This window comes from Numenius arquata, chromosome 10, assembly GCF_964106895.1.
Source record: "Numenius arquata chromosome 10, bNumArq3.hap1.1, whole genome shotgun sequence".
Lineage (NCBI taxonomy): Eukaryota > Metazoa > Chordata > Aves > Charadriiformes > Scolopacidae > Numenius > Numenius arquata.
In genome coordinates this window covers 24,668,598-24,693,618 of record NC_133585.1, presented here as the reverse complement: position 1 = coordinate 24,693,618, position 25,021 = coordinate 24,668,598, and the positions used below count along the sequence as shown (strand labels likewise).

Here is a 25,021-nt window from a genome sequence, read left to right as displayed (position 1 = left end):
GGTTTTATTTGCGTTGTCTTCTAAAGACAGATGATTCATAGATTGGTCCAGGCCAGAAGGGACCTCCAAAGGTCATCTAGTCCGACCTCCCCGCAGTCAGCAGGGACACCCCCAACTAGACCAGGTTGCCCAGGGCCTCGTCGAGCTTCACCTTGAATATCTCAAGGGAAGGGGCCTCAACCACCTCCCTGGGCAACCTGTTCCAGTGTTCCACCACCCTCATGGTAAAGAACTTTTTCCTAATATCCAATCTAAATCTCCCCTTCTCCAACTTAAAACCATTGCCCCTCGTCCTGTCACTGCAGGCCTTTGTAAACAGACCCTCCCCAGCCTTCCTGTAGGCCCCCCTCAGGTACTGGAAGGCCGCTATGAGGTCTCCCCGGAGCCTCCTCTTCTCCAGGCTGAACAACCCCAGCTCCCTCAGCCTGTCCTCATAGGAGAGGTGCTCCAGCCCCCTGATCATTTTGGTGGCCCTCCTCTGGACCCGCTCCATCAGGTCCATGTCCTTTCTATATTGAGGGCTCCAGACCTGCACACAGTACTCCAGGTGAGGTCTCACCAGAGCAGAGTAAAGTGGCAGAATCACCTCTCTAATGATGCTCGCTTCAGCGTAAACGTGGGTCCGTTTCTCAGCGGTTGATGTAGCATGCACGTGGGAAAATTTTAGTGATGCCTTTAATGCCTAACCTGTTGCTCCAGAGGTTTATTGGTGTTTGATGGTGTTCCTCCCAAGTTTGAAAGTCTTGCGTGGATTTTAGGGGGGAAAAAAAACCCAAACACCAGAATATTGCTGTAAAATTATTCTGAGTACTGAGTTATTGCAATAACTGATGTGAAAATAATCCATTAATTGCTTACAGGAGTAGTTCATGAGCCATTAACCTCCGTAACGATACTTTCCATGATACTTGTACCTGTATGCTAACTTAAAAAAAAAAAGTAGTGTATATTTTTTGTTTTGTGGAAGGGAACTGGCAGCTGTCTGTTGTTGAGTTGCTGGCTGCCCATCTTCACACTTGTACGTCACCATAGCAATTAGCGCTGTTGTAAGATCAGGTGTTGATGAGACTCATGTTTAGGAATGAAGTCAAGTATTCCCTCCAAATGCTGGAGCCTGTCGCGGGCGGAGTGATTAACTTCACTCCTAAGAGAGAAGTAGTGAAATAATATTTATTTAATATAAAACAGTGATTTAACAAAGTTGGTAGTGAGTGCGACAGTGTTTTACGAGATCCGATGTCCAGGTACACTCTATTTACTGCAGAGAGGACAGGGTCAGACACGCTGTCAGGGAGACCTTCCCGTTGAGTCAGGAGGTTCAGAAAGGACCCCCTGGCTTTCTGAACTCCTTCTCAGAGAGGAGTCTGGGTGGATCCAGTCCTGGTCCCAGACTTGATCAACGGTTTATGTCTAAAGGATTAGATGTGCGCAATCAATCCTTTATATCACTTAGCTAAGATTTCAAAGTTTAGCAGGCTATTAGTCACTTACAGAGAACCTGTTGTGGCAAGGAATCTCTCAACCTCAAAGAGCAGAACCTTAAGTGGGTGTCCCTGCTCAAGGGGAGATCCTGGTGTGTGGTCACTGCCCTGCAGGAGAGCTCAACGGGCTCTTGGGCTGTCCACTATTTAGAGAGTAAGATAATTGACCTATAGTCATATTCTCATGGGAACAAACTGTCTCGGTCCCCGCTCCAGACAGTGTTTTGGCTGCTGTTGCCAGCCATCCCCCAAAGTCCGGGTGCAGCTTACCACAACTGATGTTGTGATGGCCATGGTGGCTATGGCCCAAGCAGGAGCCGGGGGGGGAGAAGAGGGGGGGAAAACGCAGGAGCTGGGGGGGGGGGGAGAAGAGGGGGAAAAACAGGGAGAGCACAGCACTGCAGAGACCCTTTGAAAAAGGTAGCTAAAACGGGTTTGAGATAAAACAGGTGGTTCCAGGTCTGCATGAAGCTGGTCTGGAAGGAAAATGAGGTTGGCGTTTGTTGTCTCTGCTGCTCTGTTCATACAGGCGGCGCTTTGCCAGATGGATGAGTGCAACTCCCCAGGGCTTCTTCTCTGTGACCTTTGAGAACATCGCAAGTGAAATGAACGGAACAGCAGTGATTTGCACTAAAACTTTGCCATATACGTAGCTTGTCTTATGTTTCGGAAATCAAACGTATGAAGCGAGGCAGTACCACCTCTTTCACGTTGCTTTTTCTTTCTACAGTATGTAGATTAAATGGCAAAAAACGTGTGATTAAATGCTTTTCGCAGAAAGCTTTCTTGCCTGGGCTTCTCCTCTGGGAGACGGGAGAGGGAAAAAGAGTAGGCAAGTGATGCCGGTGGCAGTATTTTTGCGCTGCTGGATGATGCCGAGGTGCATCGGGGTGCGGTACAGCACTGGGCTCATAAAACGCGGTACAAGGTGCGGGCGTCAGAGGGGGCACCCCTTGGTTTGGTGGATGTCTGGTACGGGTGGCTGTGCTACAGGAGAGCTTGTGCTCGGGATGGGTTCAGGGTGTTTTGGAAGGCAAAGATTTCTCACTTGCTCCCCGGGGATGTTTATATCCTACAGCCTGCGTTAAAGGAAAAGAAGCAACAGCGATCAGCTTCTCCATGTGGAATAACGAGAGACGCTTCAAAGCTAAGGTAGGTCATAAAAATATGCTCTATATGATGTTCCTGTCAATTTTTTTCATAACCTACAGTGAATTGGATCAGGGCTGGCGTGTGTGTAAGTCTCTTCAGGTTGCACCTAATGCAGGACCAAAAACCTCGGAGCGTATTTCTCGGTCTTTATGCTGATTCACTCCACTTTCCAACTTGCCTGCACAGACCAGTCCTTGTGTTTGTGCAATTCCCTTCCCTTCCTCCCCCCGAGTCCCTAATTCTGCACTTTCAGAAATCCCGGTCCATAACTTGCTGAAAGCTGTCTCTCTGGAACTACTGGTAAGAGGCTCAGGCTTAACTGTGAATTTTCATTGTGTGACACCACCTATTGTGTTCCTGGGTTCTGGAAAGCCACTTCCACAGGAGCTAGTCCTGCCGAGGCAGCTCTCGTTTTGTCCTTCCATTTAAAGCTTCGTTTCACCTCTTTCAGCGCCGTGGTCTAGCACTGGGTATTGGTTGTAATGAGAGATAATGAGATAATATCACTTGGAAGCTTTGATTTGATTAGAAGGGAGGCTGAGTGATTTTTGCGGTGCTCCGTCTGGCGTGCTGGAGCTCAGCAGCTCCCACGGCACCTGAATTTCTCAAGAGAAACAAAGTCTTTTTAGCAATGCCTATAAAGATGTGTGCGTTTAAAAGAGAACAGCTGAAAACTAGACCGAAAGTGTTATTTCCGTGGCTGAATAAACAGAGCCATCCCGAGGGTCTCGTAACCAGCTGGGTTCGGTGCCGAGAGCTGTGTGCTGTGCCAGGACAAGCTCTCGCTGGGGCTGGGGCTTGGGGGCAGGGAGTAAGGATGGTTTTTTTCAGTTTCCAGGCTTTCTTGGCGTCAGCTCAGTCTTAGTTGCATCTTCCTGAGGCTGGTGAAGAACTCTTTGTCAGGAGATGCAGTGACAGGACAAGGGGTAATGGTTTTAAATTGAAAGAGGGGAGATTTAGATTAGATATTAGGAGGAAATTCTTTACTGTGAGGGTGGTGAGACACTGGAACAGGTTGCCCGGGGAAGTTGTGGATGCCCCATCCCTTGAAGTGTTCAAGGCCAGGCTGGATGGGGCTTTGAGCAACCTGCTCTAGTGGGAGGTGTCCCTGCCCAGGGCAGGGGGGGTTGGAACTCAGTGATCTTTAAGGTCCCTTCCAACTCTAACCATTCTGTGATTCTTATATAGAAACACGGATTAAATGCGATTCTGACATGGACCAGCTCTCTTCGTCTGCCCAAACGCTGCTATGTCATGAGACCCGTTTGCCTTTTGGACAGATAACAACAATCCCTTCTGAATTCCCTGCATAGGCACAGGTGTAGCACCGAGGTAGGTATACTTAGGTATATCAGCTCTTGGTTCTTGCCCGGGAACAGCAGTGGGGTCACTGTTGGCAATAGCATGGTGCTGCTGCTCTTGAATGGTTGAAATGCCTGGGAAGTTCTGAGTTCCTCTTGGCAGTAAAAGCCGCCTCGTCACATCCCCTGACAGCATCACTGGCATGGGAGAAGCAGGACTGCCTGCTAGGAGCTGTGTGACCAAAGCATATGAATACCACAAGGGAGGGACAGGCTTTCTGCGGAGTGGGGAAACAGGATGGGGTGCTGGTACGGAGCTGGCTCCAAACACCCAAGTGGGTTTAAGCCCAGTCCTGGTCCTCGTGCCAGCCCCTTGTGGCTCACAGGGCATGGCTCGAATTCTGCCCTAATTTCCATGAGGGTCAAAATGCCTCTGTGTTGATATCTCCCCTACTTTGTAATATTTAAAAATTAGTATAATACGATGTGAAAAAATGCCCAGGCAAAAGCTACCAATTCCCAATTCATACCTGTAGCTCTTCCAAATAGTGATGCTGGAAGCCATTCCTTTCCAGCTACGAGGTTTTCCAGGCTGCTGAAAGCATAACACGTGCTAGACCTTCTGTACCCACATCTGCACACAGCAGTGGAATCTGAAATGTAGCATTTGAAATATGTACCTTGTGCCTCTGCCATGAGAAATACAGCACAGTGGCAAGTGACTCAAAGCACCTCCGTCCAAAGAAGCACATTGAGGAACGGGGCTCCCCAGTTCAAGAAGGACAGGGAACTGCTGGAGAGGGGACAGCAGAGGGCTACAGAGATGATGAGGGGCCTGGAGCATCTCTCTTGTGAGGAGAGGCTGAGGGACTTGGGTCTGTTTAGTGTGGAGAAGAGAAGACTGAGGGGGGATCTGATCAATGCTTATCAATACTTAAAGGGAGGGTGTCAGGAGGATGGGGCCGGTCTTTTTTCAGTGGTGCCCAGGGACAGGACAAGAGGAAATGGGCACAAGCTTGAATATAAGAAGTTCCACCTAAACATGAGGAGGAACTTCTTCACTTTGAGGGTGGCAGAGCCCTGGAAGAGGCTGCCCAGGGAGGTGGTGGAGTCTCCTTCTCTGGAGACATTCCAAACCCACCTGGACGCGTTCCTGTGGGACCTGCTCTGGGTGGACCTGCTTTGGCAGGGGGTTGGACTAGATGATCTCCAGAGGTCCCTTCCAACCCCATATCATTTTGTGATTCTGTGAAATTAAGGGAGAATTAGTGAATTCCAACAGAAAAAAAAAAAAGCCCTGTGCAGGCTGTGTCTCAGCTGATGGCTATTAACATCTTCTGTACCTGCAGTAATGACCCCAACCTGCTTTGCAGCAATGATTTCTCACACACTGAGCTGCGTTCTTAACTCCTTGGTTCACTCCTGGGGTCAGGTAGCTTTGTGTGGCGCTCCAGTCATCTGCTGAGAGATGAATTATTCCTCTGGCAGATAGTCACCCCAGCCCTTCCTGTGGGCGTAGGCATATAATTGGTGGCATACCCCCGAAATAGGAAGCGTCACACTGACTAAGATACGGAGCCAGTCAGGAGTGCAGCTGATGTTTCCTTTCTGGCTGAGCCGTGGGTGTTGTTTATCAAAAAACAGAGTTAATTTGGGCTAGTTCTTCTCGTTCTGGTGGTGAGTTACTTAATGGTACAAAAATGCCGAGCAAGCGGGGACAGGAAGGGCCAGGCAGGCGAGGGTTTGAGCCACACTGATGAACGCCCCGACCTCGGTGAGCGTGGGAAGGGCTGCACCCAAATAAAGGAAGAGATGAAGAGCGGACAATTCTCGGAGCGTTCCAGCAGGCGGCTGTTCAGAAGGCAAGCTCAGTAAGAGACGTGGGTGAAGTTCAGGCCGGACGGACTGATTCAGATGAAAAACCCGTAACGGTGGCATTAAGTGTCGTCGTTTAAAAACCCTGCCAATGTTTTAATAGTGTGGGTATTGAGCAATACCTGCTGCTGCTCGCTGCCTCCTGAGAAGGCTCCCTGGCAAAGCCGGGTGTTGCCAAAGAAGAAGGAGTTTCGGCACAGGCTGGGCTCTGCCGGGAGCACCGCGGGGGCAGACCCAGAGCACGCTTGGGTCTTTTTTGGTAACAGCAATTCCAAGTTGCACGCTGGCTGTAATTGAGAAATACCCTCCTTGCAGCAGGGTGGCAGCGTGGGTTCCAGGTGGGTTTCAGCCTGAAGCAGCGAGCTCGCCCGGCAGCACTTGCCACAGGCTTGCTGCCTGCTGCTGTGACTCGGTTTCCCGCAGTGTAGGCCTGTGGGTTGGGATGTTGGACTGACATCTCATCTCCTCAGCGGCAGCGGTAGCGGTGATGTTTTTCCAGCCTGCTGGTTTTGCGTGCAGCGGCCTGGGGTCATACGGGTGACGTGGGAAGCTGTAGAAGCCAGCCGGTGGGCTGCAGCGTGCTGCGATGCCGCAAGGGTCTGAGCAGGCGAGGAACCAGCTTGACACCCAGGCTCACTTTCTAATGGTTGAGGCTCTTTGGGAGAGGAACCCAGGACTTCAGGTGTCTTAGCCCTGATTTAAGACAGAATCGTCATGGTTGGAAAGGACCTCTGAGATCACCGAATCCAACCACACACACACAGAAGTCCCCAACAATGTCGGGCACTAGAGCATGCCCTGAAGTGCCACGTCTACACGTTTCTGAAATCCCTCCAAGGATGGTGACTCCACCACCTCCCTGGGCAGGCTGTTCCAGGGCCTGACCACCCTCTCAGGAAAGTCATTCTTCCTGATATCTAATCTAAACCTCCCCTGCCCCAACTTCAGACCTTTTCCTCTGCTCCTGTCATTATTCCCTTGGGAGAAGAGGCCAACACCCACCTCTCTACACCCTCCTTTCAGGGAGTTGTAGAGGGCAATGAGGTCTCCCCTCAGCCTCCTCTTCTCCAAACTAAACATGCCCAGTTCCCTCAGCCTCTCCTCCTATGACTTGTTCTCCAGACGCCCCACCAGCTCGGTGGCTCTCCTGTACCGCACAGAAAAGCAGGGCTGCGCTTCGAGGATGCTATTGCAGCCCAAAGCCCCCCTTTTTTCAGAGGGTAAGGGGGAGGTGTCTGGGCGCTGGCTGCTCGCGACACCGCTGCCTTTCCCGGCGGCGCCCCCATCCGCGGCTGCCGGGCCCGGCCCCCGGGGGGGTGTTGCCGCGGGCGCGGGGCGGCGGGCCGGGAGCGGAGGATGCTGTTGCTGCTGCTGCTGCCGCTGCTGCTGGCGCCGGCGGAGGGTCGGCGGGCGGCCGTGCTGCGGTTGGGGCTGCGGGGCGCCCCCCGCGGGGAGGTGAGCCCGGCTTTCCTCTCCCTCACCCTGGACGCCAGCCTGGCCCGGGACCCCCGCTACGTCGCCTTGCTCAGGTGAGACGCCTCCTTCCCCTTTCGGGCAAAGGGGCCCTGGGGGACATCCGTGGGGGGGGGGATGGAGGGGAGGGCGGAGGGGTCCCCCCGAGCCGGGCGGGGGGAGGTCCCCGGCGGGCAGAGAGGTCCGCAGCCGCGGGGATGGGGAGCCCGGGCATCCCGGCGGGGAGCCGGCAAAGGCGGTGCTGCCCGGCGTGCTCCGGAGGGGAGGGAGCTGGGGCCGGGAGAGGCTGCTGGATCCTCTCTGCTTCGGGATTCCCTAATTTTCGTCCTCCCGGGCAGCAGGAGGGCGCCTGCCGTGGGTGCGAGCTGCCCCTTTGGGCTTGTGGCCGGGGGGCGAGCGGCGGGGCCGGGCGGATGGCAGGGGAACGCAGCTCGCTGGAAGCAGCGGAGGGGGGGGGTCAGCTCGGGAGAGGAGCTGCTTTGCGAGCACAAGAAAACAGGAGAAAGAAGAGAAAGAAGCTGCCGAGCAGAGGGGCTACGCGTGGTGGGGCTGGGGGCCCCTGCTGCTCCACGAGATAAACATCCCCTGAGTCCTCGGGCAGCTTTTGTAGACATTTGCCAGGGCACTAGCAAGGTGAAGTCAGATAAGCGCTGAGGAAGGTCTGTCACCATCAAAGCTGAATCAAGAGATCCTAAAAATGAAGCCTTTTTTCCCCCCTTGGGTAACGCTGGACAACTCTGGATCGCTGGTGTTCCTTGCCTGTTCTTTTGGCTCTGACCTCTCTCTTGCCTTTTCTTCCCTGCTTTTGCTCTATTTCTTTTTTTTTTTTTTTGTACTGCATTACTTTTTGTTCTACCTCTTTTTTGGAAGCTACCTTAATTCTTTCGTTTTTGTCTGTCAGATCCCATTTTTCAGCCCCATGGTATTTCTCTTCTCCTGATTTCCCTCCTCCCACCGCTTTCATCTTTTCCTCCTCACCAAGGTGGGAGGAAAAGGTGACACCAGCTTCATTGGAAAGCGCTCGGATCTCCAACCTCCAGCCCCAGCTGCACACCTTGGGGTTCAGTCTGGGGCCAGCCCCACCACCACAAGGCTCGAGAAGTACTTGGTGGCCTCTTATCTACTGGTTTTCACCACTGAGCAGATAGTGCTTGTGCGCCTGGCATCACCGGATGCCCCGTGGTTTCCCCCCAGGGAAGGCCGGGTGTCAGCGCTGCACATCCTGCCTGGGCTTGTGTGCGAGTCGCAGAGGCAGAGCTTATGTTATTTTGTAAACACGCTTCAGTAAACCTAACGCTCTTTTTTTTTTTGGAGTTTTATGTTCACCTTCTCACAGGACTGGCGTGTTAGTTTTGTCTAAACAAAACCAGAAAATCTAGGGGAGAAGGATGCTTAGGACAAAAACATACCTGTTTTGAAGTGTTGCCTTACTTTGCCTCCAGGATTATTTGACTCCCTGTCCATAAGCGTGTTCCCTGGGGCATGTCTCCCCCTCGCTGCCCTCCCCAGACTCTCCTGGCCCACTCAGCCGGCAGTGTCTCTGTTGCACAGCGCAGAGGGATGGGGCACAGGTCCAGCGAGGGGTCAGGAGTGCCCTGAGGCTACTGGGCAGCCCCAGGTCACCTACGGCACTGCGCCCCTCCAAGCACTTGCCGTGTTTAGCCTCTACACCCAAGCCGTAGCCCACGTGAATATAGTGTTTCTTCTGTTTCTTTGGTGTCCGTCCCTCAGCAATCCCAAACTGCGTGCCCTGGCAACAGCCCTGTCCCCAGGCTTCCTGAGGTTCGGTGGCACCGAGACGGATTTTCTCATCTTTGATCCCAACAAGGATTCAACTTTGGAAGAAAAAATCCTCTGGGAACTTCAGACCCAGCAAGGTAAAACGGGCATCAACGTGTTAGACTCAAAACCTCCCTGGGTTTAGGAGATGGCTTTGATGCAGGCTGGGGATGCTGCAAGGGCACAGTGGCAACACTGGAGGTCCTCCACAGGGTCAGCATTTCTCTCCTCTGTGGAGAAGGAGATCTGTGGACCTTCAGCGTGGTCCATGGGAGGAGCTGTGCCAGCCATGGGAAAGCGAGGAAGGGCACTGAGGCCCTCATATCCACCCTGGCGTCTGCTGGGACTCTCCCTTTGCTGCCCCATGCTCCCTGCAGCAGCCTTGGGAGCTCCCCCGCTGCCTGGGAGGCAGTCGAGGTCAGCTCAAAAGTTGTGGTTTCATCATGAAATAATCTAATGAGAACAGAGTGCCCATTTTCTCTATCTTGGCCAAAGCCAGAGCTAGGCTGGGGGTGCAGCCTTGCCCTGCTGTCGCTGTGACAGGGCAAGCGCAAACCCACCAGACCACTGCTAACTGCTCGAGCTTGGTCCTGCTGCACAAGGTTTCCCACTGCATTAAAGTCCATTTCCTCTTTGAACCTAGCAAAAGCACACCAACGCTTCTAGACATGTTTGAGATGAAAAAAAATTCCCACCCTATTCCTGCAGTACGTAGCACAGCAGCGCAATCGTACAACGCCGTACAACAGGCGATGCTCGGTTTTGAAGTCGAGTGGTACTTTTCCTGCCCCCTCGCCCGTACCGCTTTGCTGAACTCTGGGTAACTGTGACTCCAGAGCCTGCCTTCCTCTCTGGTTATGGCTTGTTCCTGGTTTGCGTGCTGAGAAAAAAACATGAACTTCGAAGAAGAAGTGTCTTATGACACCTGCCAGCGTTGCCGTCAGCACTTCTCCCTGCACGAGACGGGCAGCGCAGGAAGCATTGCTCCATATCTGCCCGCAGCAAGGCGAGCCATTGACCGTGCTGTGCCGCTGCCGGGGTGGCTTATCTGCCTGCACGTTATCAGCTCGCTGGAACCGAGGGTTTCTGGATGGTGCTCCAGCTGAAATAATTTACTGGGCTGCGACCGCCATGATACCAGCCTCCAGAAGCACAGTAGGGTCTTCCCACACACCCCCACCTCCGTCACCTTAAATTGGGAAATACACATCGTATCTATAAAATACATAATTATGTACCAAGCCAGTCCTCTTTTTTTCCGTGTCGTGAAAGTAGGGGCGTGTTTCACAGCAGCCCGTGACTGGCGCTCAGCCTGGTACCCAGCAGTTGTGCCTCCTCCCGAGGGATGCAGCCCCTTCGCATGTTGGACCCTGGCCCTGAAGATGAGGACTTAATTGCTCTCAACTTTCTTCTGCCCTACAGAGGCTTGTGGCTCGAGGCCGGCGTTTGCCGCTGTTGAGAAGCTGCTGCTGGCCCAGTGGCCCAGCCAGGAGAAGCTGATTCTTGCAGAGCATAACTGGAAAAAGCACAAAAACACCACCATTACAAGTAAGGCTTTGATGGAGTTTTCTGCTAGGGTTTATAACCAGGGGGCTGCGACTTTCTGCCCTGCAGTAAAAGGGTTGTAGGCTGTTAGGAGCTGAAACCACTGGAAATGAATATTTTTCTAGGTGGGTGAAGTGTTTCCAAGAAATCTTTCTCTGCTGTCTGCCACCTTGTATTTAACAGTATTCAGCTGCTGCAGGAGTTGGGAGGACTCAACGCTTGGCAGGGTGGCATGGGCTCTTCTGTCTGGCTGGGACAGCCTGGCACATCTGCAGCACAGATACAGGTGGTGTAAATAAATACAGGCGGTGAAGATCGTCACTTGGCCGAAGCTCAACTAGCATCCCATGGCCTTGAGGCAAACATCCTCCCTTTCTCCTCCCTTCAGGAAACACGCTGGATATTCTCTACAGCTTTGCAAACTGCTCAGGGTTTCACCTGGTCTTTGGGCTCAACGCCTTGCTGAGGAAAGATGGCTTGCAGTGGGACAGCTCGAATGCCCGGGCGCTGCTGGACTACTGTGCCTCGCGGAGGTACAACATCTCCTGGGAGCTCGGGAACGGTAAGCGTGAAGCCTGCTTGTGGGCCAGGTCAGTGGTCACCTGAAAAGGTATGACTGCAGGGTATGGGCTGGTAATTTTGGATGTTTCGGATGACAGCCCGTAAAGGTAAAGCAAAGTTTTATTGGGAAGCATCAAGGTCTTAATTGGCAAGGAGAAATTGTCACGGAAGGCCCAACAAATGAGCAAATTGAGATGATTTTGCTGCTCCTACCAAGGTTCTGAGATGAGGTGAACAAAACCCCACGAGGTGCAGTATGTCACCTATGGGGGACAGAGTGCTGGTGAGCAGCACACTGTGTCCCACAGGCTTTTGCTTTCATGCTCATTACCTTCAAATATCTCATGGGTATCATGCCAGATCACATGAAAGCATAGGCAGTTGGTACCCCCCATGTGGAGTGAGTTCCCCAACCAGAGCAGGGTCCTGATGCGTGCGTGTCTTCCCCAGAGCCCAACAGCTTCAGGAAGAAATCTGGCATCTACATCGACGGCTTCCAGCTGGGGCAAGATTTTATTCGCTTACGCCAACTTCTGAGTGACTATACCCTCTACCGGCATGCGAAGCTCTACGGTCCCGACGTCGGGCAGCCCCGAAAGCACACACAGAGACTGCTGAGAAGGTAGGAATGTTGGGGTCCCGGCAGCACCCCCTGGGGTGGGCAGCAGTGGCTCATCTCCACCAAGACGCAGGGAGCATGAGGAGCCATCTGGGCAGGGTTTTATGGGTTTTCTGCTCCAAATCAATAGTAAGAATGTACAAATGGATACATCCAGTCTATTCGAGAACTAATTTCCTGCATTTTTCCTTAAATTAGAAACATGGAAAGTTTTTTTTTCCTTGGCTGGGGATGACCGAAATCTTACCTGTGCGCATCAGCTAAATACTCAGCCAGTTGAAACTACGACACCAGCAGTACTGCAGTGATCTGCACACCTCTCAACTGAGTGCTTGCGCAAGTGCTGTGCTATAGCAAGGGCTTTTCAACCTAGAAACCTCCATGTGTTATACAAGCATTAATTCATCCTCCCAGCAACCTGCTGAGGCAGCTCAGGCTGCTCAAAGCCCCTTTACAAGCCACCGCAAGCACGGCCCCAAAGCAGTTCTCCATCACTACTGCCAGCCGGGGGGAGAGGGGAGTGCTGGGCATGGCAGCTCACGTGTGGGGGGCCATGACTCGACACCGGTACCCGCTAACCCTCCGCTCTCCACTGCATCTTCTCTGGTTACAGCTTCCTGAAGTCAGGAGGGAAGGTGATCGACTCTGTCACGTGGCACCAGTAAGTACCACTCGGATGCCATTGTCACTCCGTGTATCACCCCTTTGCTTTACAAAATACCAATTTGAACATCTCAACAGGAAAGGAGGAGTGAAATACCCCTTCCAGCAGTTCCTCATGTGCCTCTCTGCAAAGTCCTCTGCTCAGCATGAGAGACGAACTGAGGGAGCGCGTTAGGAGAAGTGCAGAAGGTCTCCAAAGAGGCTACTTGGTGCCAAGATCCAAAAGCGGTGGAGGGTTACAAACCAAGGGGGTTTGTAATGCAGGCGTAGCAGCAGAGAATGCAGGCTCTGCAAGACAGTCACTTTGCTAGCTCAATACGTGCAGTGAGAAAAACAGAAGTGGGATGTGGAGAAGAAGGTGGTACGGCAGCTTTAATTGTCAGAAGAGCGCGAGGGGGTAGGTCACAGCTCTCCCTCTGCCCGGCGAGAGCTCCTGCAGCCATCGAGCCTTTTTGCATACGCCATGTTTCAACACGTACCAAAAGCTAGTGAGATGTGAGCAGCAGTCCTGGATGTCTCAAAGCTCTGAGCTGCCAACCCTTGCAAATAAAATGCACTTTCTCATGGGGAGGAGGAAAAAGGAAAAGGCGGCAGCTCAGACTTACTCAGCAGCGATGCCTCTGCTGAACTTCTGCAGAAGAGCAGAAGTTTTTTAATGTTAAGGTTTTAAACAACCCGTGGGCGGCTGGTCTTTGCAACGGTGTGAGTGGGCCTGACGTTGGTGTTCTCCTTCGCATTAGAAAGGCTGGATCTGCTTGAGTGAAAGCTTCACTCCCTAAAAGCAAATTCAGGGAGCCACTGATGACCCTGCTGGCAAATGCACCTAACTCCTTGTAAAAAATGCAGCAGAAGCCTCGTTAGCTGATGCCTTAAATGCTGCCTTTTTTTCTCTATTTATGTCTGCTTGATAAAAACGAAAAACCCTGCAGGTCTGGCAGACCCTCACCCGCAGAGAAGTGCTGGCAGCTTCTCCTGCTCCCTTACCTTTGTCCTCTGAGTGGGTTCGGGCTGCGTGTGGGTAACCTGCTCTCAGATCCCACCTGCCACGAACTCCACACGCTTGAAAGTGATTTCCACGTGAAGGTGGTTTTTCTTCCTGGAGTCACATGCAGCGCGGTGTCATGCAGCAGTTGGGTAACAGCAGGAAAAGATGTGCACACTTATATATATGTATACATATACAGCTTATCTATGTATTTTGAGCAGCTAGCAAAGCATTGAATGTGTCTTCTCCCCTTCCTGGGCTGTTCTTGCCCTGTGGCTGCCTTTGCTTTAAATGGGCATGCGTTATTTTCTTTACTAATTTGGGATTATTGGATTTTAGCTTCCTCTTGTGGCTGGAAGACTTCAGCTACTTCTGGTAGGACGGAGTGACAGACGAAACGCAAAAACCACAGGGATCCAAATTTCCTTCTGTTCTTTATTCAGACAAACCAGACTTCGTAGGGTAACCTTCATCCTGTAGGGATGCCTCCATCCTGTTCCCCTCCAGAGGGCCAGAATACTCCATCAGAGGGCCAGAAGCTGGGGTCTAGTATTTTTAATATATAACATGAAACAGTAAAGCAAGTAACCACATAGGAGTGTCGGACTCCTCAGCAAGAGGTTTACAGAAACTGTCTCTTATTCAGTGATGTTTTTCTTGTTCTACATGAGTAGATAAAAAAAAAAAAACAACCTACTACTTCTGTTGATCAAAATTTCTGTGATATCCTGCCTCCATCGAGGTAATTACACTTGATAGTCCCTTAAATACAAACAACATACCTACAAATTTGGGAAAAAAAAAAAAAGAAAAAGAACTGGACAGAAAAATAGTGCTGTGGATAAATGCCTCAAGCAACTGACTGCTTTTGGTGGCGTTTTGTACCAGTGGTGGTATTTTTCCTTCATTTTGCCTGTGGTTTTTTGTTTTGTTTTGTTTTTCCCATTTCCAGTTACTATGTGAATGGACGAAGTGCAACGAGGGAGGATTTCTTGAGCCCTGAAGTGCTGGATAGCTTTGCTACATCTATACATGAAGTCCAGGAGGTGCCTTGTCCTGTTCAATCATTCCTATGTTCAGTTTCCAGGGCGTTAGCAGAGAATTCGGAATAAAGTATAATTTCCCACTAGCGATAAACAGGGATCCTTGAAGCTTGGGTGCTGCTGCCATTGTAAATAAATAAAAAATAAAAAATTAACAATACTAATAGTAAATGAGCTCCAGTGGTTTGCCATGCAGGAAGCATGGTGGCTGGGTACATTGCAAACCTACAACATTCTCATTTATTGATGTAGTCACTACATTACAGGGATGTAAATTTATAATCATACCCCACCCACCCCTAATTTCTTTGTATTTTGAGATCCTAAGAACAGTATAACTTAGAGTATAGCGCTACTCAGCACGAGAAGACTTACAGAACGTGGCTTTTAGTAGTGTTTGCCTCATTCTACATGCGTAGACATGATTTTTTGGGGGTGAGGGAGGGAGGAGGAAGTAAGTCTGCTTCTAGTCCTTTTGATCAAAATTTCTGTGACATCCCACCTCAGTTAGTGTTACCCCTTAAATGCAAACGTCATACATAGGCATTTGGCTAAAGCACAAAATTTTGACTGCCGACTATTTCAGTAGCCAAAAAACTTAACTGTTGTCTCTCTTCTTCCCTACGCCACACTGGCCAGATTGTTGGTGGGACCGTGCCCGACAAGAAGGTCTGGCTAGGAGAGACGAGTTCTGCCTACGGAGGTGGAGCTCCCAGGCTGTCCAACACTTACATTGCTGGCTTTATGTGAGTACCGTGTCACAGGTGTGGGGAAATCACACATTTTACCAGCTGAAGGGGATTGCGTACATGCCCCGTGGGAGGAACATCTCCCTCAGGCTTCCTGGGGAGTGCAGGCAATGGGTGGGTTGAGGATCGTAACCATCCCACCGCTCCCTGTGTGCTTTCCCCATGCCTGAGGTTCGATGTAGGACCAGGTAATTGATTCCTATGGGAAACGGAGGATGAGAAGCATGAGAGTGTTGTATTTCTGCCCTCAAATCTGCAATGCAGATTTGTGCCCCTGTACTCAGCACTGGTGAGGCCACACCTGGAGTATTGTGTCCGGTTTTGGGCACCTCAATACAAGAGAGATATCGAGGTGCTGGAGCGAGTGCAGAGGAGGGCAACGAAGCTGGTGAAGGGCCTGGAAAACAAATCCTATGAAGAGCGGTTGAAGGAGCTGGGACTGTTTAGTCTGAGGAAGAGGAGGCTGAGGGGAGACCTCATCACTCTCTACAACTACTTGAAAGGACACTGTAGAGAGGTTGGTGCTGGTCTCTTCTCACAGGTAATTAATGACAGAACGAGAGGGAATGGCTTCAAGCTGCAACAGGGTAGGTTTAGACTGAACATTAGGAAAGAATTTTTCACAGAAAGAGTGGTCGGGCATTGGAACAGGCTGCCCAGGGAGGGGGTTGAGTCACCATCCCTGGATGTGTTTAAGAGACGTTTAGATGTGGTGTTGGGGGATATGATATAGGGAAGAACTTTGTAGTGTAGGGTAGATGGTTGGACTCGATGATCCCAAGGGTCTCTTCCAACCTGGATGATTCTATGATTCTATGCTAACTCCATCCTTTTGTGAAGATGGAAAGCCATTCACGAGATGAGTGTCCTTTTCCGATGTCATCCTTTGGCCACCATGAAATAACTAGCCAAAGGGAAATTTAGTCATGAAAATTATTTTCTCCAAGGACTCCTGTTGTAGCATTTTGTTGAAATAAAAAAAAAAATCAGGCTTTTCTTAGCACTTTGATCAGTGTGTAGATTCAGGGAGATAAAACTGATGGGAATGTGCACTTCACACTTTGAAAAATTAACCAAAAACCTGGTTGCAATGTATAGTTTTCCCTCCTATAAGGCATGATGATCTTTTCATCAGGGCCTGTTGGGTCAGCAAGTCAAAGCCTGGTAATGGCAGGCAGCCCTGTCCATTGGTGTGATGATTTCTCGCAGCCTTCAGGCCTTTGGCCAGTTCAGGAGCATCTGCTGCCTCTCCCGGTTTCCACCACCTGCAAACAGGGAAGTGGAGCAACTGTTCCCACCAACTCGGACCTCTAGAGGTGGTCTGAAGTTATTTTTTAAGGTAATCGATGCAAGACTTGAATTGGAATTAGTTGTGTGGTTTTAAGGAAGTCAGCATCATGCCCTAATTCTTGCTTTCCTACTTCCCGAGCTGGTGTTGAAAAGGGGCAACGGTGTACAGCTGAGGTCAGCCATTTCATCTGCGTGTTGTTTGCCTCATTTTTTTTGGCAGGTGGTTGGACAAACTCGGGCTTTCAGCCAGGCAGGGGATTGACGTGGTGATGAGACAGGTTTTCTTCGGGGCAGGGACCTACCACCTGGTGGATGCCAACTTTGAGCCTTTGCCGGTATGTATGCAACCCCACATATATATGTATATACATACATACACACACGCGTGAGATATTTACTGGCACTGCAGAGGTGCAGCTAGACTCCAGCAAAGCAGGGGCTGATTTCTGGGACACGATGCTCTGATTTGTATGCAGGCACTTCTGGAGTTCATAAGGCTTTTCTGGATGGAGAGTTTTGGTTGGAGTACTCCCCAGCTGACCGATGAGTAGCTTTTAAACAGAAGTGATAAGAGGTATTAAAATAAATTATATCCCAAGTGAAAACCAAACCAACATGAAGTTACGACTCAAGCGTTTCTTGGGTCGTGAGCATATTTAGTCTTGAGCAGTGGCTGAAGGATAATTTAAGTGAAAACATGCATTTGGTATAGTTGGATTTATTAGGAAAAAACATTCTGCTGTGATGAAACATCGTTATTTAAACTATACGTTGTTCTTGCATGTACAGCATGTTTCTTTGTGCTAGTAGCAATTACCTTGGGGAGAGAGGACAACATCTTTCTTCTTAGCCTTCCTCTCATTTTTCCGCTTCCAAGTTGTGATTTTCACAGGCTCATAGAGACGATCTGAGAGGAAACCCAGTATACGGGGTTTTTCTGGCCTGGCTGTTCAGCTGGTCTCTATGCCAGGGGCTGCATTGTCAGGCTTATTGCTTTGGGCTTTTTATTCCTTCTGAGGAATAAAATAAATAAATAAATAATAGAATAAAATAAATAATAAATATATAAATTAAAAATAAATAAAATAAATAATAAAAAAAAATTTTAAAAGGCTGAGGGGAGACCTCATCACTCTACAACTACTTGAAGGGACATTGTAGAGAGAGGTGCTGGTCTCTTCTCACAGGTAATTAGCGATAGAACAAGAGGGAATGGCTTCAAGCTGCAACAGGGTAGGTTTAGAGTGGACATTAGGAAACAATTCTTCACAGAAAGAGTGGTCAGACACTGGAACAGGCTGCCCAGGGAGATGGTTGAGTCACCATCCCTGAATGTGTTTAAGAGTCGTTTAGATGTGGTGTTGGGGGATATGGTGTAGGGGAGAACTTTGTAGAGTGGGGTTGATGGTTGGACTTGATGATCCCAAGGGTCTTTTCCAACCTGAATGATTCTATGATTCTGTGATTTAACATAAATTTAATTTGGACTGAAAGGATGTGCCTTATTCCTCACCTGCAGGCATAGAGATGCTAATCACAGAACCACAGAATCACAGAATATTTTTGGTTGGATGGGACCTTTGAGATCATCGAGTCCAACCAACAAAAAAAAAAAAAAAACAAAAAACAAAAATCCACCAAAACCAAAACAAAACAAAACACCCAAAAAATCCCAGAACACCAAACACCAGAACCAAACCAAACCAAACACCCACAACCACACCCCACCCACAAACAGACACAAACCAACAATGTCGGGCACTAGAGCATGCCCTGAAGTGCCACGTCTACACGGTCCTTAAATACCTCCAGGGATGGTGACTCCACCACCTCCCTGGGCAGGCTGTTCCAGTGCCTGACCACCCTCTCAGGAAAGTCATTCTTCCTAATATCTAATCTAAACCTCCCCTGCCCCAACTTCAGACCATTTCCTCTGCTCCTGTCATTATTCCCTTGGGAGAAGAGGCCAACACCCACCTTTCTACACCCTCCTTTCAGGGAGTTGTAGAGGGCAATGAGGTCTCCCCTCAGCCTCCTCTTCTCCAAACTAAACATGCCCAGTTCCCTCAGCCTCTCATATGACTTGAGGAGCTAATCAAGCTAATAATGATTTAGAGGCAGGGAAATCGAAACCCAGGTCCATCAGCCAGAAGGCTGCACCTCTTTGCAGAGGGCTGAGCATACAGGCCGATAGGAAAAGTTACTTCCCCGGGCCCATGGTGAGTCAGGAGAGAAACATGACAGTTTTCCTTCTAGGAAAACCTCAAAGACAAAGACACATGAGCTGGGAGAAGCTCTCTGAAACACACCAGCTGGAGCACATCCTCTCCTGGGGCTACGCTCAAAGAAGCGATGCTGCAAAATGCAGCCTACTAGTCCCAAATGCATCTGTGCAGACCACGCACTCTCTTTGGGCATAGACTTCATAGAGGAAAAGTAGCAGTCAAGATGCAAGAAAACGCAGACCCAGAAAAAATGAGTCTGTACTGGGCATCGCCCTGCTCTCAGGCATCGTCCTGGGGTGTCAGAGGATTTACTTGACTGGCGTTCAGAAGTTAATCCCAAGACCTGTTCAAAATCACAACATTAGTGAAAGGCAAGTAAGTTGTCAGCTCGCTTCTTCCCTGAATTGTGCCTGCGGACTAGGGACAGGCTTTCCCGCAGGAAGGGCAGCTCACCCCCCGTGGGTTCAGCCCTGAGGTGCTCCGTACCCTGCAGAAGGGCGCTTCCAAGCAGTCTCTCCCTGACAGAAAGAGCTCTGAGATTTGTACAGAAAGGGGAAAATGACTCTAAGGTACCTTGTGAACACAGCTGCTCTGCAGCTTGGAGGCAGGGTCTTCTCTTTAGCTATGCTGTTTGCGGGAATTTAAATATATATGGTGAAAAACTTGGTAAAGCAAAAAATTATGGGTGGAAAAAAACCCTCTGAAACTACCAGCAAAATGAATGCTATGTTAAGGACCACGTGGAGTATCTAGCATGTACACAAATGCTTATGTGTGTTTTTGTGCCTCCCAGGACTACTGGCTCTCGCTGCTCTACAAGAAGCTGGTGGGTACCAAGGTGTTGCATGTCAGCCTGGTGGGAGCCAACGAGAAGAGGCTCCGTGTCTACCTCCACTGCACCAACACCCTCCAGTAAGCTTCCAGAAGGGCGAAATGTCCCAGAAACTGAGCCCGCGGCCACCCCCAGGCCAACAAAAGCAAACTGGGACAGTGCAAGGACACACATTATTTCTGTGAAACTTCTTTCTCTCCTGATCCCCACCATCATCTTCTCTTGCCTTGCAGCCCGAAGTACAGAGAAGGGGATGTGACGCTGTTTGCCTTAAACCTCTACAACATCACCCAACATTTGCAGCTACCGAGTTACTTAATGAGCAAGCATGTGGATCAATACCTCTTACTGCCTCATGGCAAAGAGACCATACTTTCCAGGTAAACGTGCAAGTCCTCCTATCTCTGTAGAAAGGATTCTGAGCAGAGTTAGTTAGACGGCCTGTAAAACCTCTCCTTGTTCAATTTGCAGGTGTGGGGGGGGTGAGGTTATCATTCAGTCATCTGGGGTCTTTTTCAGTTAGGTCTGACTTCTCTTAAGTCAGGTCTCCTAAAATAAAACAAAAAAATAATAATTAAAAAAACCACAAAACAAAAAACCCAAACAAATAACCCCAAACAAACAAAAAAAAAACCCTCACAAAAAAAGCTTGCTACGTTACGAGGATACTTTTTTGATGTTAATCGGGAAGTTTCTTCCTAGCAGGCTTTGGGGCTCTGGACCAGCTGCTAAAGTGCTTTTTCTTTTGCACAAGCACAGGTCTACTGCTTTCCCAAGTGCTGGTTCCCGATTCACAGCAGTGCGTTCAGGCTTTGTGTGGTTTCTTTTGTTGTTACTGCTAATGCAGCAGCATGGTAAGGATTTGCTCTGTGGTTGTAGAAGATACCTTAATATTTGCAGGAGAAAAAAAAAAAAGTAAAATTTGTACTTTTTGAAGCCTGTTCTGCTGTTAACCTCATTGAGAAGAGTAAGAAACCTGTACTTTTCAACTTGTTTGTGCTGCAAAGACACTCTAAAGGAGTCCTTGCAGAGGAAGTGCAGCAGATGCTCTGTGTGCATGCATACACAAACCCTCAAGGGAAGTTTAGTTTGGCTTTGGGCTGAGTTTATGTTTACACTCGGGTCCAGGGCTGTTTTGCTCAATGGCAAACAGAGCACAGCTGCCCAAAGAGTCTCTCATTCCCTCTCCAGGTCTATGGAGCTGAACGGCCGCGTGCTCCGGATGGTGGATGACAAAACGCTGCCAGAGCTTATTGAAAAACCCCTTGGTCCCGGCAGCATATTCGGCCTTCCAGCCTTCTCTTACGGCTTTTATGTTATCAAAAACGCCAAAGCTACTGCTTGCATTTAAATGGCTACACGCGCGCAGGATAGATGTAAAGCACTCGGCTTACAGGGAAGTTTAACCCCAGAAATTCACGTTTCGACCATGAGATTCAATTCTGGCAAGGGATGCAAATGTGGCAACACTGGTACAGTCTGTGGGCTGGGGAAGGCAGGAGGTCGCGCTGGGTAATTTGTACGTGAAAGATGCTCATTAAGCTCCTGGGAGATTATCCAAGTAGAGCAATCCCAGGAAGGAGCTGGGTTTGCTCTAGATCCAGCCGGAGGCACTGTGCCTGGGCATGGGGCCCTTCTCCATGCCACACGTGGAGCTGCATCAGCTTCTCATGCTGCACCTGGGGCTCTGCCAGCGGGGAACTGCAACCTCCCCTCTCCTTCATTTCTGCAAGCGCAGCTCTTAAAGCAGTTCCTTCAAAAGCTTGCCTTCGGAAAGGACAAGCAGGGTTTTTGTTGTAGCTGTACAGCTGTGATTTTTGCCTGCAGCATGTGGGGAAGCCTGAGGAGGGGTTGTGGTTGCTGAGGGCATCTTGGGGTGGAAAGCGAGGACACAAAAAGTCAACCATGGTCAGAATGCCTGCAGGGGAAAACGCCTGGCTGAGAAACCAGGTCCTCCATGGGATTTGGGGCAGCAGTGTGTATTTTTCCCAAGCTAGGAGAGTTCAGGCACAAGATGGAGCTGTGGCCACGTGCTTTCCAAAGGCAAGTTTTTGACACAGGAAATGCAGGCTGTTCCTGCAGGGTGGTCTACCTCTGCCCTCACACACCTCATCCCCGGGAGGAAAGGAGAAGAGCCCACCAGCGCCCAGGCAAACCCTCCGTGGTCAGTGGGCTGCATGTCAAGGGCTCATGACTCCCACAGGCAGTTCAGCTGGAAAGAACTTCCCTGAATGCATCTGCAGGTGAAGCTCTGCTTTACACTCCCAAACTCATTCAGGTTTCTTCTGTCCTTGAGGAAAGGGAAGAGTAAGGAGACTGAGCAAAACCCCAACCCTTCCACCATCAGAGGGACTTCAGTGGCCTTAGAACATCCTGCTCATTTACAGCTCATGTAACTGCTTCCAACTAAAAAAGCTCTACACGCAACCCAATAATTCTCTTCACAAAGTGTTGCATATTAAGCTTATTGTGACTGTTAGCTCTGTACAAACAAATCACGAGGGAGGGGAGCAGAGGAAACAAGACGCTGCATCCCAGCACACCAGGACAGGTACGGCCAGAACCAGAGGCCAACATCACCCTCGCAGGACCTGCCTGCAGCAGAAACACATGCCCCACGGGCACCTTATCTCAAGGGCTTTCTTTTTCCCCTGTGATGTTGTAAACCTTGGCGTCTTGACCTTGAGTGTCTATATATACATATACACACACACCCCCCTACCTGAGACCTGAAATGACGATTATCTCTCTCACACGTTCCAATTTACTTTTGCATTTTCTTACTCTGGAGCTTGGATGACTCATCTTGTAAATTGGTTCCTGCAAGGTTGAGTAAATTGCATAACGTTAAAGACCTTTGTACAGGGGATCATTTAATATATGCAAAAATAAGAAAAGTGATAACCTCTTTAGAATCAGGGGCAATTCGTCCACCAACTCATTTGAGTCAAACAAAACAGTGGGGCCTTAATAGCTTTTGGTGATTTTTCAAAGTCTGAAATGTGCTATTCCCTAGATTTTTTTTCCAGTGAGGGGCCAGGCCACCTTATAATGAATATAAAACTAGTGACAATAAGTTTGCTTTTCTGCTTCACTTTCATGAGCTCCTTAAAAATTGTCTGCATATGGTCCAGGGTTTGCTCACCACATCACACTTTAAAAAAAAAATGCCCACGGTGTCTGCACAGGAGCACCCACCCAGTAAAAATGGGAGTATTGGAGTTCCTGTGGACACAGCAGACAGAAAGGCTGTGGGCACACATTGCCAGGACTCACTCGGTGCCCTCCAGGATCATAGAATCATAGAACGGTTTGGGTGGGAAGGGACCTTAAAGATCACCTTGTTCCAACCCCCTGCCCTGGGCAGGGACACCTCCCACCAGACCAGGTTGCTCAAAGCCCCCTCCAACCTGGCCTTGAACACCTCCAGGGATGGGGCAGCCACAGCTTCTCTGGGCAACCTGAGCCAGTGTCTCACCACCCTCACAGTAAAGAATTTCTTACTGATATCCAATCTAAATCTCCCCTCTTTCAGTTTAAAATCATTACCCCTCGTCCTATCACTCCACTCCCTGATAGAGTCCTTCCCCGTCTCTCCTGTAGCCCCCTTTAGGTACTGGAAGGCTGCTGTAAGCTCTCCCCGGAGCCTTCTCTTCTCTGAACAACCCCAACTCTCTCAGCCTGTCTTCATAGGAGAGGTGCTCCAGCCCTCCAGTCATATTCGTTGCCGTCCGCTGGACCCGTTCCCACAGGTCCATGTCCTTCCTGTGCTGAGGATTCCAGAGCTGGACGCAGTCTTCCAGGTGGGGTCTCACCAGAGGGGTAGAATCACCTCCTTCGAACTGCTGACCACGCTTCTTTCAATGCAGCCCAGGATGCAGTTGGCTTGGATGGTGTGGTGGCCCAGGATGCACTGCTCAAACATGCCTCAGGCATGTCAGGTCTGTACCTGAATAAACCCCGCGATGACTGACCTTGTCAGCGTGAAACAGAGCCCACATCACAAAAAAAGAAATACTAGTTAAACTTCTTAAGAGTTGAGCAACCGTTTCTTTTATGATCCTGTGCAAATCATTTTACTACAGTGGAGTACTGCTCACTGAAACAGTGAATGGAAAAATATGAAAGTCACTTCTCCATCACATTTGTTTCTTACTTCCCCCCGGTAGTCAACATTTTGGGAAATGAAAGTTCAAAATGGTTTCCCTTGTCAGTGTGTCACTTGTTCAAGCTGAAGGAACTGTGGAATGAGATAGAAATTATACACTCCAGGGACACTGAATTCTCCAAGAAATCTTTCATCAGCAAATCTGGGGCCATTTTATCACTGAAACCAAGACAAAGGTTTTATGGCTCTGTGGAAAGCGCCCTTCCCTTCCTGGTTTACACAGTGACTCAGATGGTGGGATAAGATGGTGGGAGAACTGAATGAGGACAGAGATCCAAAGGCCATACATGAAATCAGAATTTTGTTATTAACTACAGTCTAGGAGATATGACATATGCTGATGCATACACAAATGGTCTTGATGATGTTTGATGATCCTAGCTTGTATTAGAAATAGTGTGACCAGCAGAAGTAGGGCGGTGATTGTGCCCCTGTACTCAGCACTGGTGAGGCCACACCTCGAGTATTGTGTCCAGTTTTGGGCACCGCAATCCAAGAGAGATATCGAGGTGCTGGAGCGAGCGGGAGGAGGGCAACGGAGCTGGTGAAGGGCCTGGAGAATAAATCATACGAAGAACGATTGAGGGAGCTGGGACTGTTTAGTTTGAGGAAGAGGAGGCTGAGGGGAGACCTCATCACTCTCTACAACTACTTGAAAGGACACTGTAGAGAAGTTGGTGCTGGTCTCTTCGCACAGGTAATTGATGACAGAACGAGAGGGAATGGCTTCAAGCTCCAGCAGGGTAGGTTTAGACTGAATATTAGGAAAGAATTTTTCACAGAAAGAGTGGTCAGACACTGGAACAGGCTGCCCAGGGAGGGGGTTGAGTCACCATCCCTGAATGTGTTTAAGAGTCGTTTAGATGTGGTGTTGGGGGATATGGTGTAGGGGAGAACTTTGTAGAGTGGGGTAGATGGTTGGACTCGATGATCCCAAGGGTCTTTTCCAACCTGAATGATTCTATGATTCTGTATACAGTCACCTATGAGACTTCAACAAATAGCACGGAAGACTGAAAAAATTTAGTGGTAAAAGTGTGGGGTAAAAATTTAGTGAGGTGCTGAGGTGCGGTAACAAAAGATGGCGGAAGTCATTAAATCTGTGCATCCTGTTGTTTGGCCATCGGTCCCCCCGGGTGCTCTGTCAGCATTCACTGCTCGAAGCCGCCAGCAGGCGAAGCCCTAGCCTCCCTCACACCTCCTGCCAGGAGACCCGCCTGCCGTCCTCCCTACCTGTGCCAGGCCCACGGCACACCCGATTCCTGCCGGGCTCCGCGGCC

General features: G+C 49.8%; 1 protein-coding gene across 1 annotated transcript; it reads left to right on the top strand.

Moving 5' to 3' along the window:
- The first annotated feature begins 7,133 nt into the window (after window positions 1-7,133).
- On the top strand, window positions 7,134-22,422 carry HPSE (heparanase). The gene is made up of 12 exons (XM_074154910.1): window positions 7,134-7,338; window positions 9,014-9,159; window positions 10,484-10,609; window positions 10,995-11,168; window positions 11,618-11,789; window positions 12,400-12,447; window positions 14,387-14,480; window positions 15,117-15,223; window positions 16,737-16,851; window positions 19,535-19,653; window positions 19,807-19,953; window positions 20,765-22,422. Exons 1-12 carry the CDS (start codon window positions 7,166-7,168, stop codon window positions 20,922-20,924), a joined length of 1,581 nt encoding a protein of 526 aa, XP_074011011.1. The 5' UTR covers window positions 7,134-7,165; the 3' UTR covers window positions 20,925-22,422.
- Window positions 22,423-25,021: the final 2,599 nt, after the last annotated feature.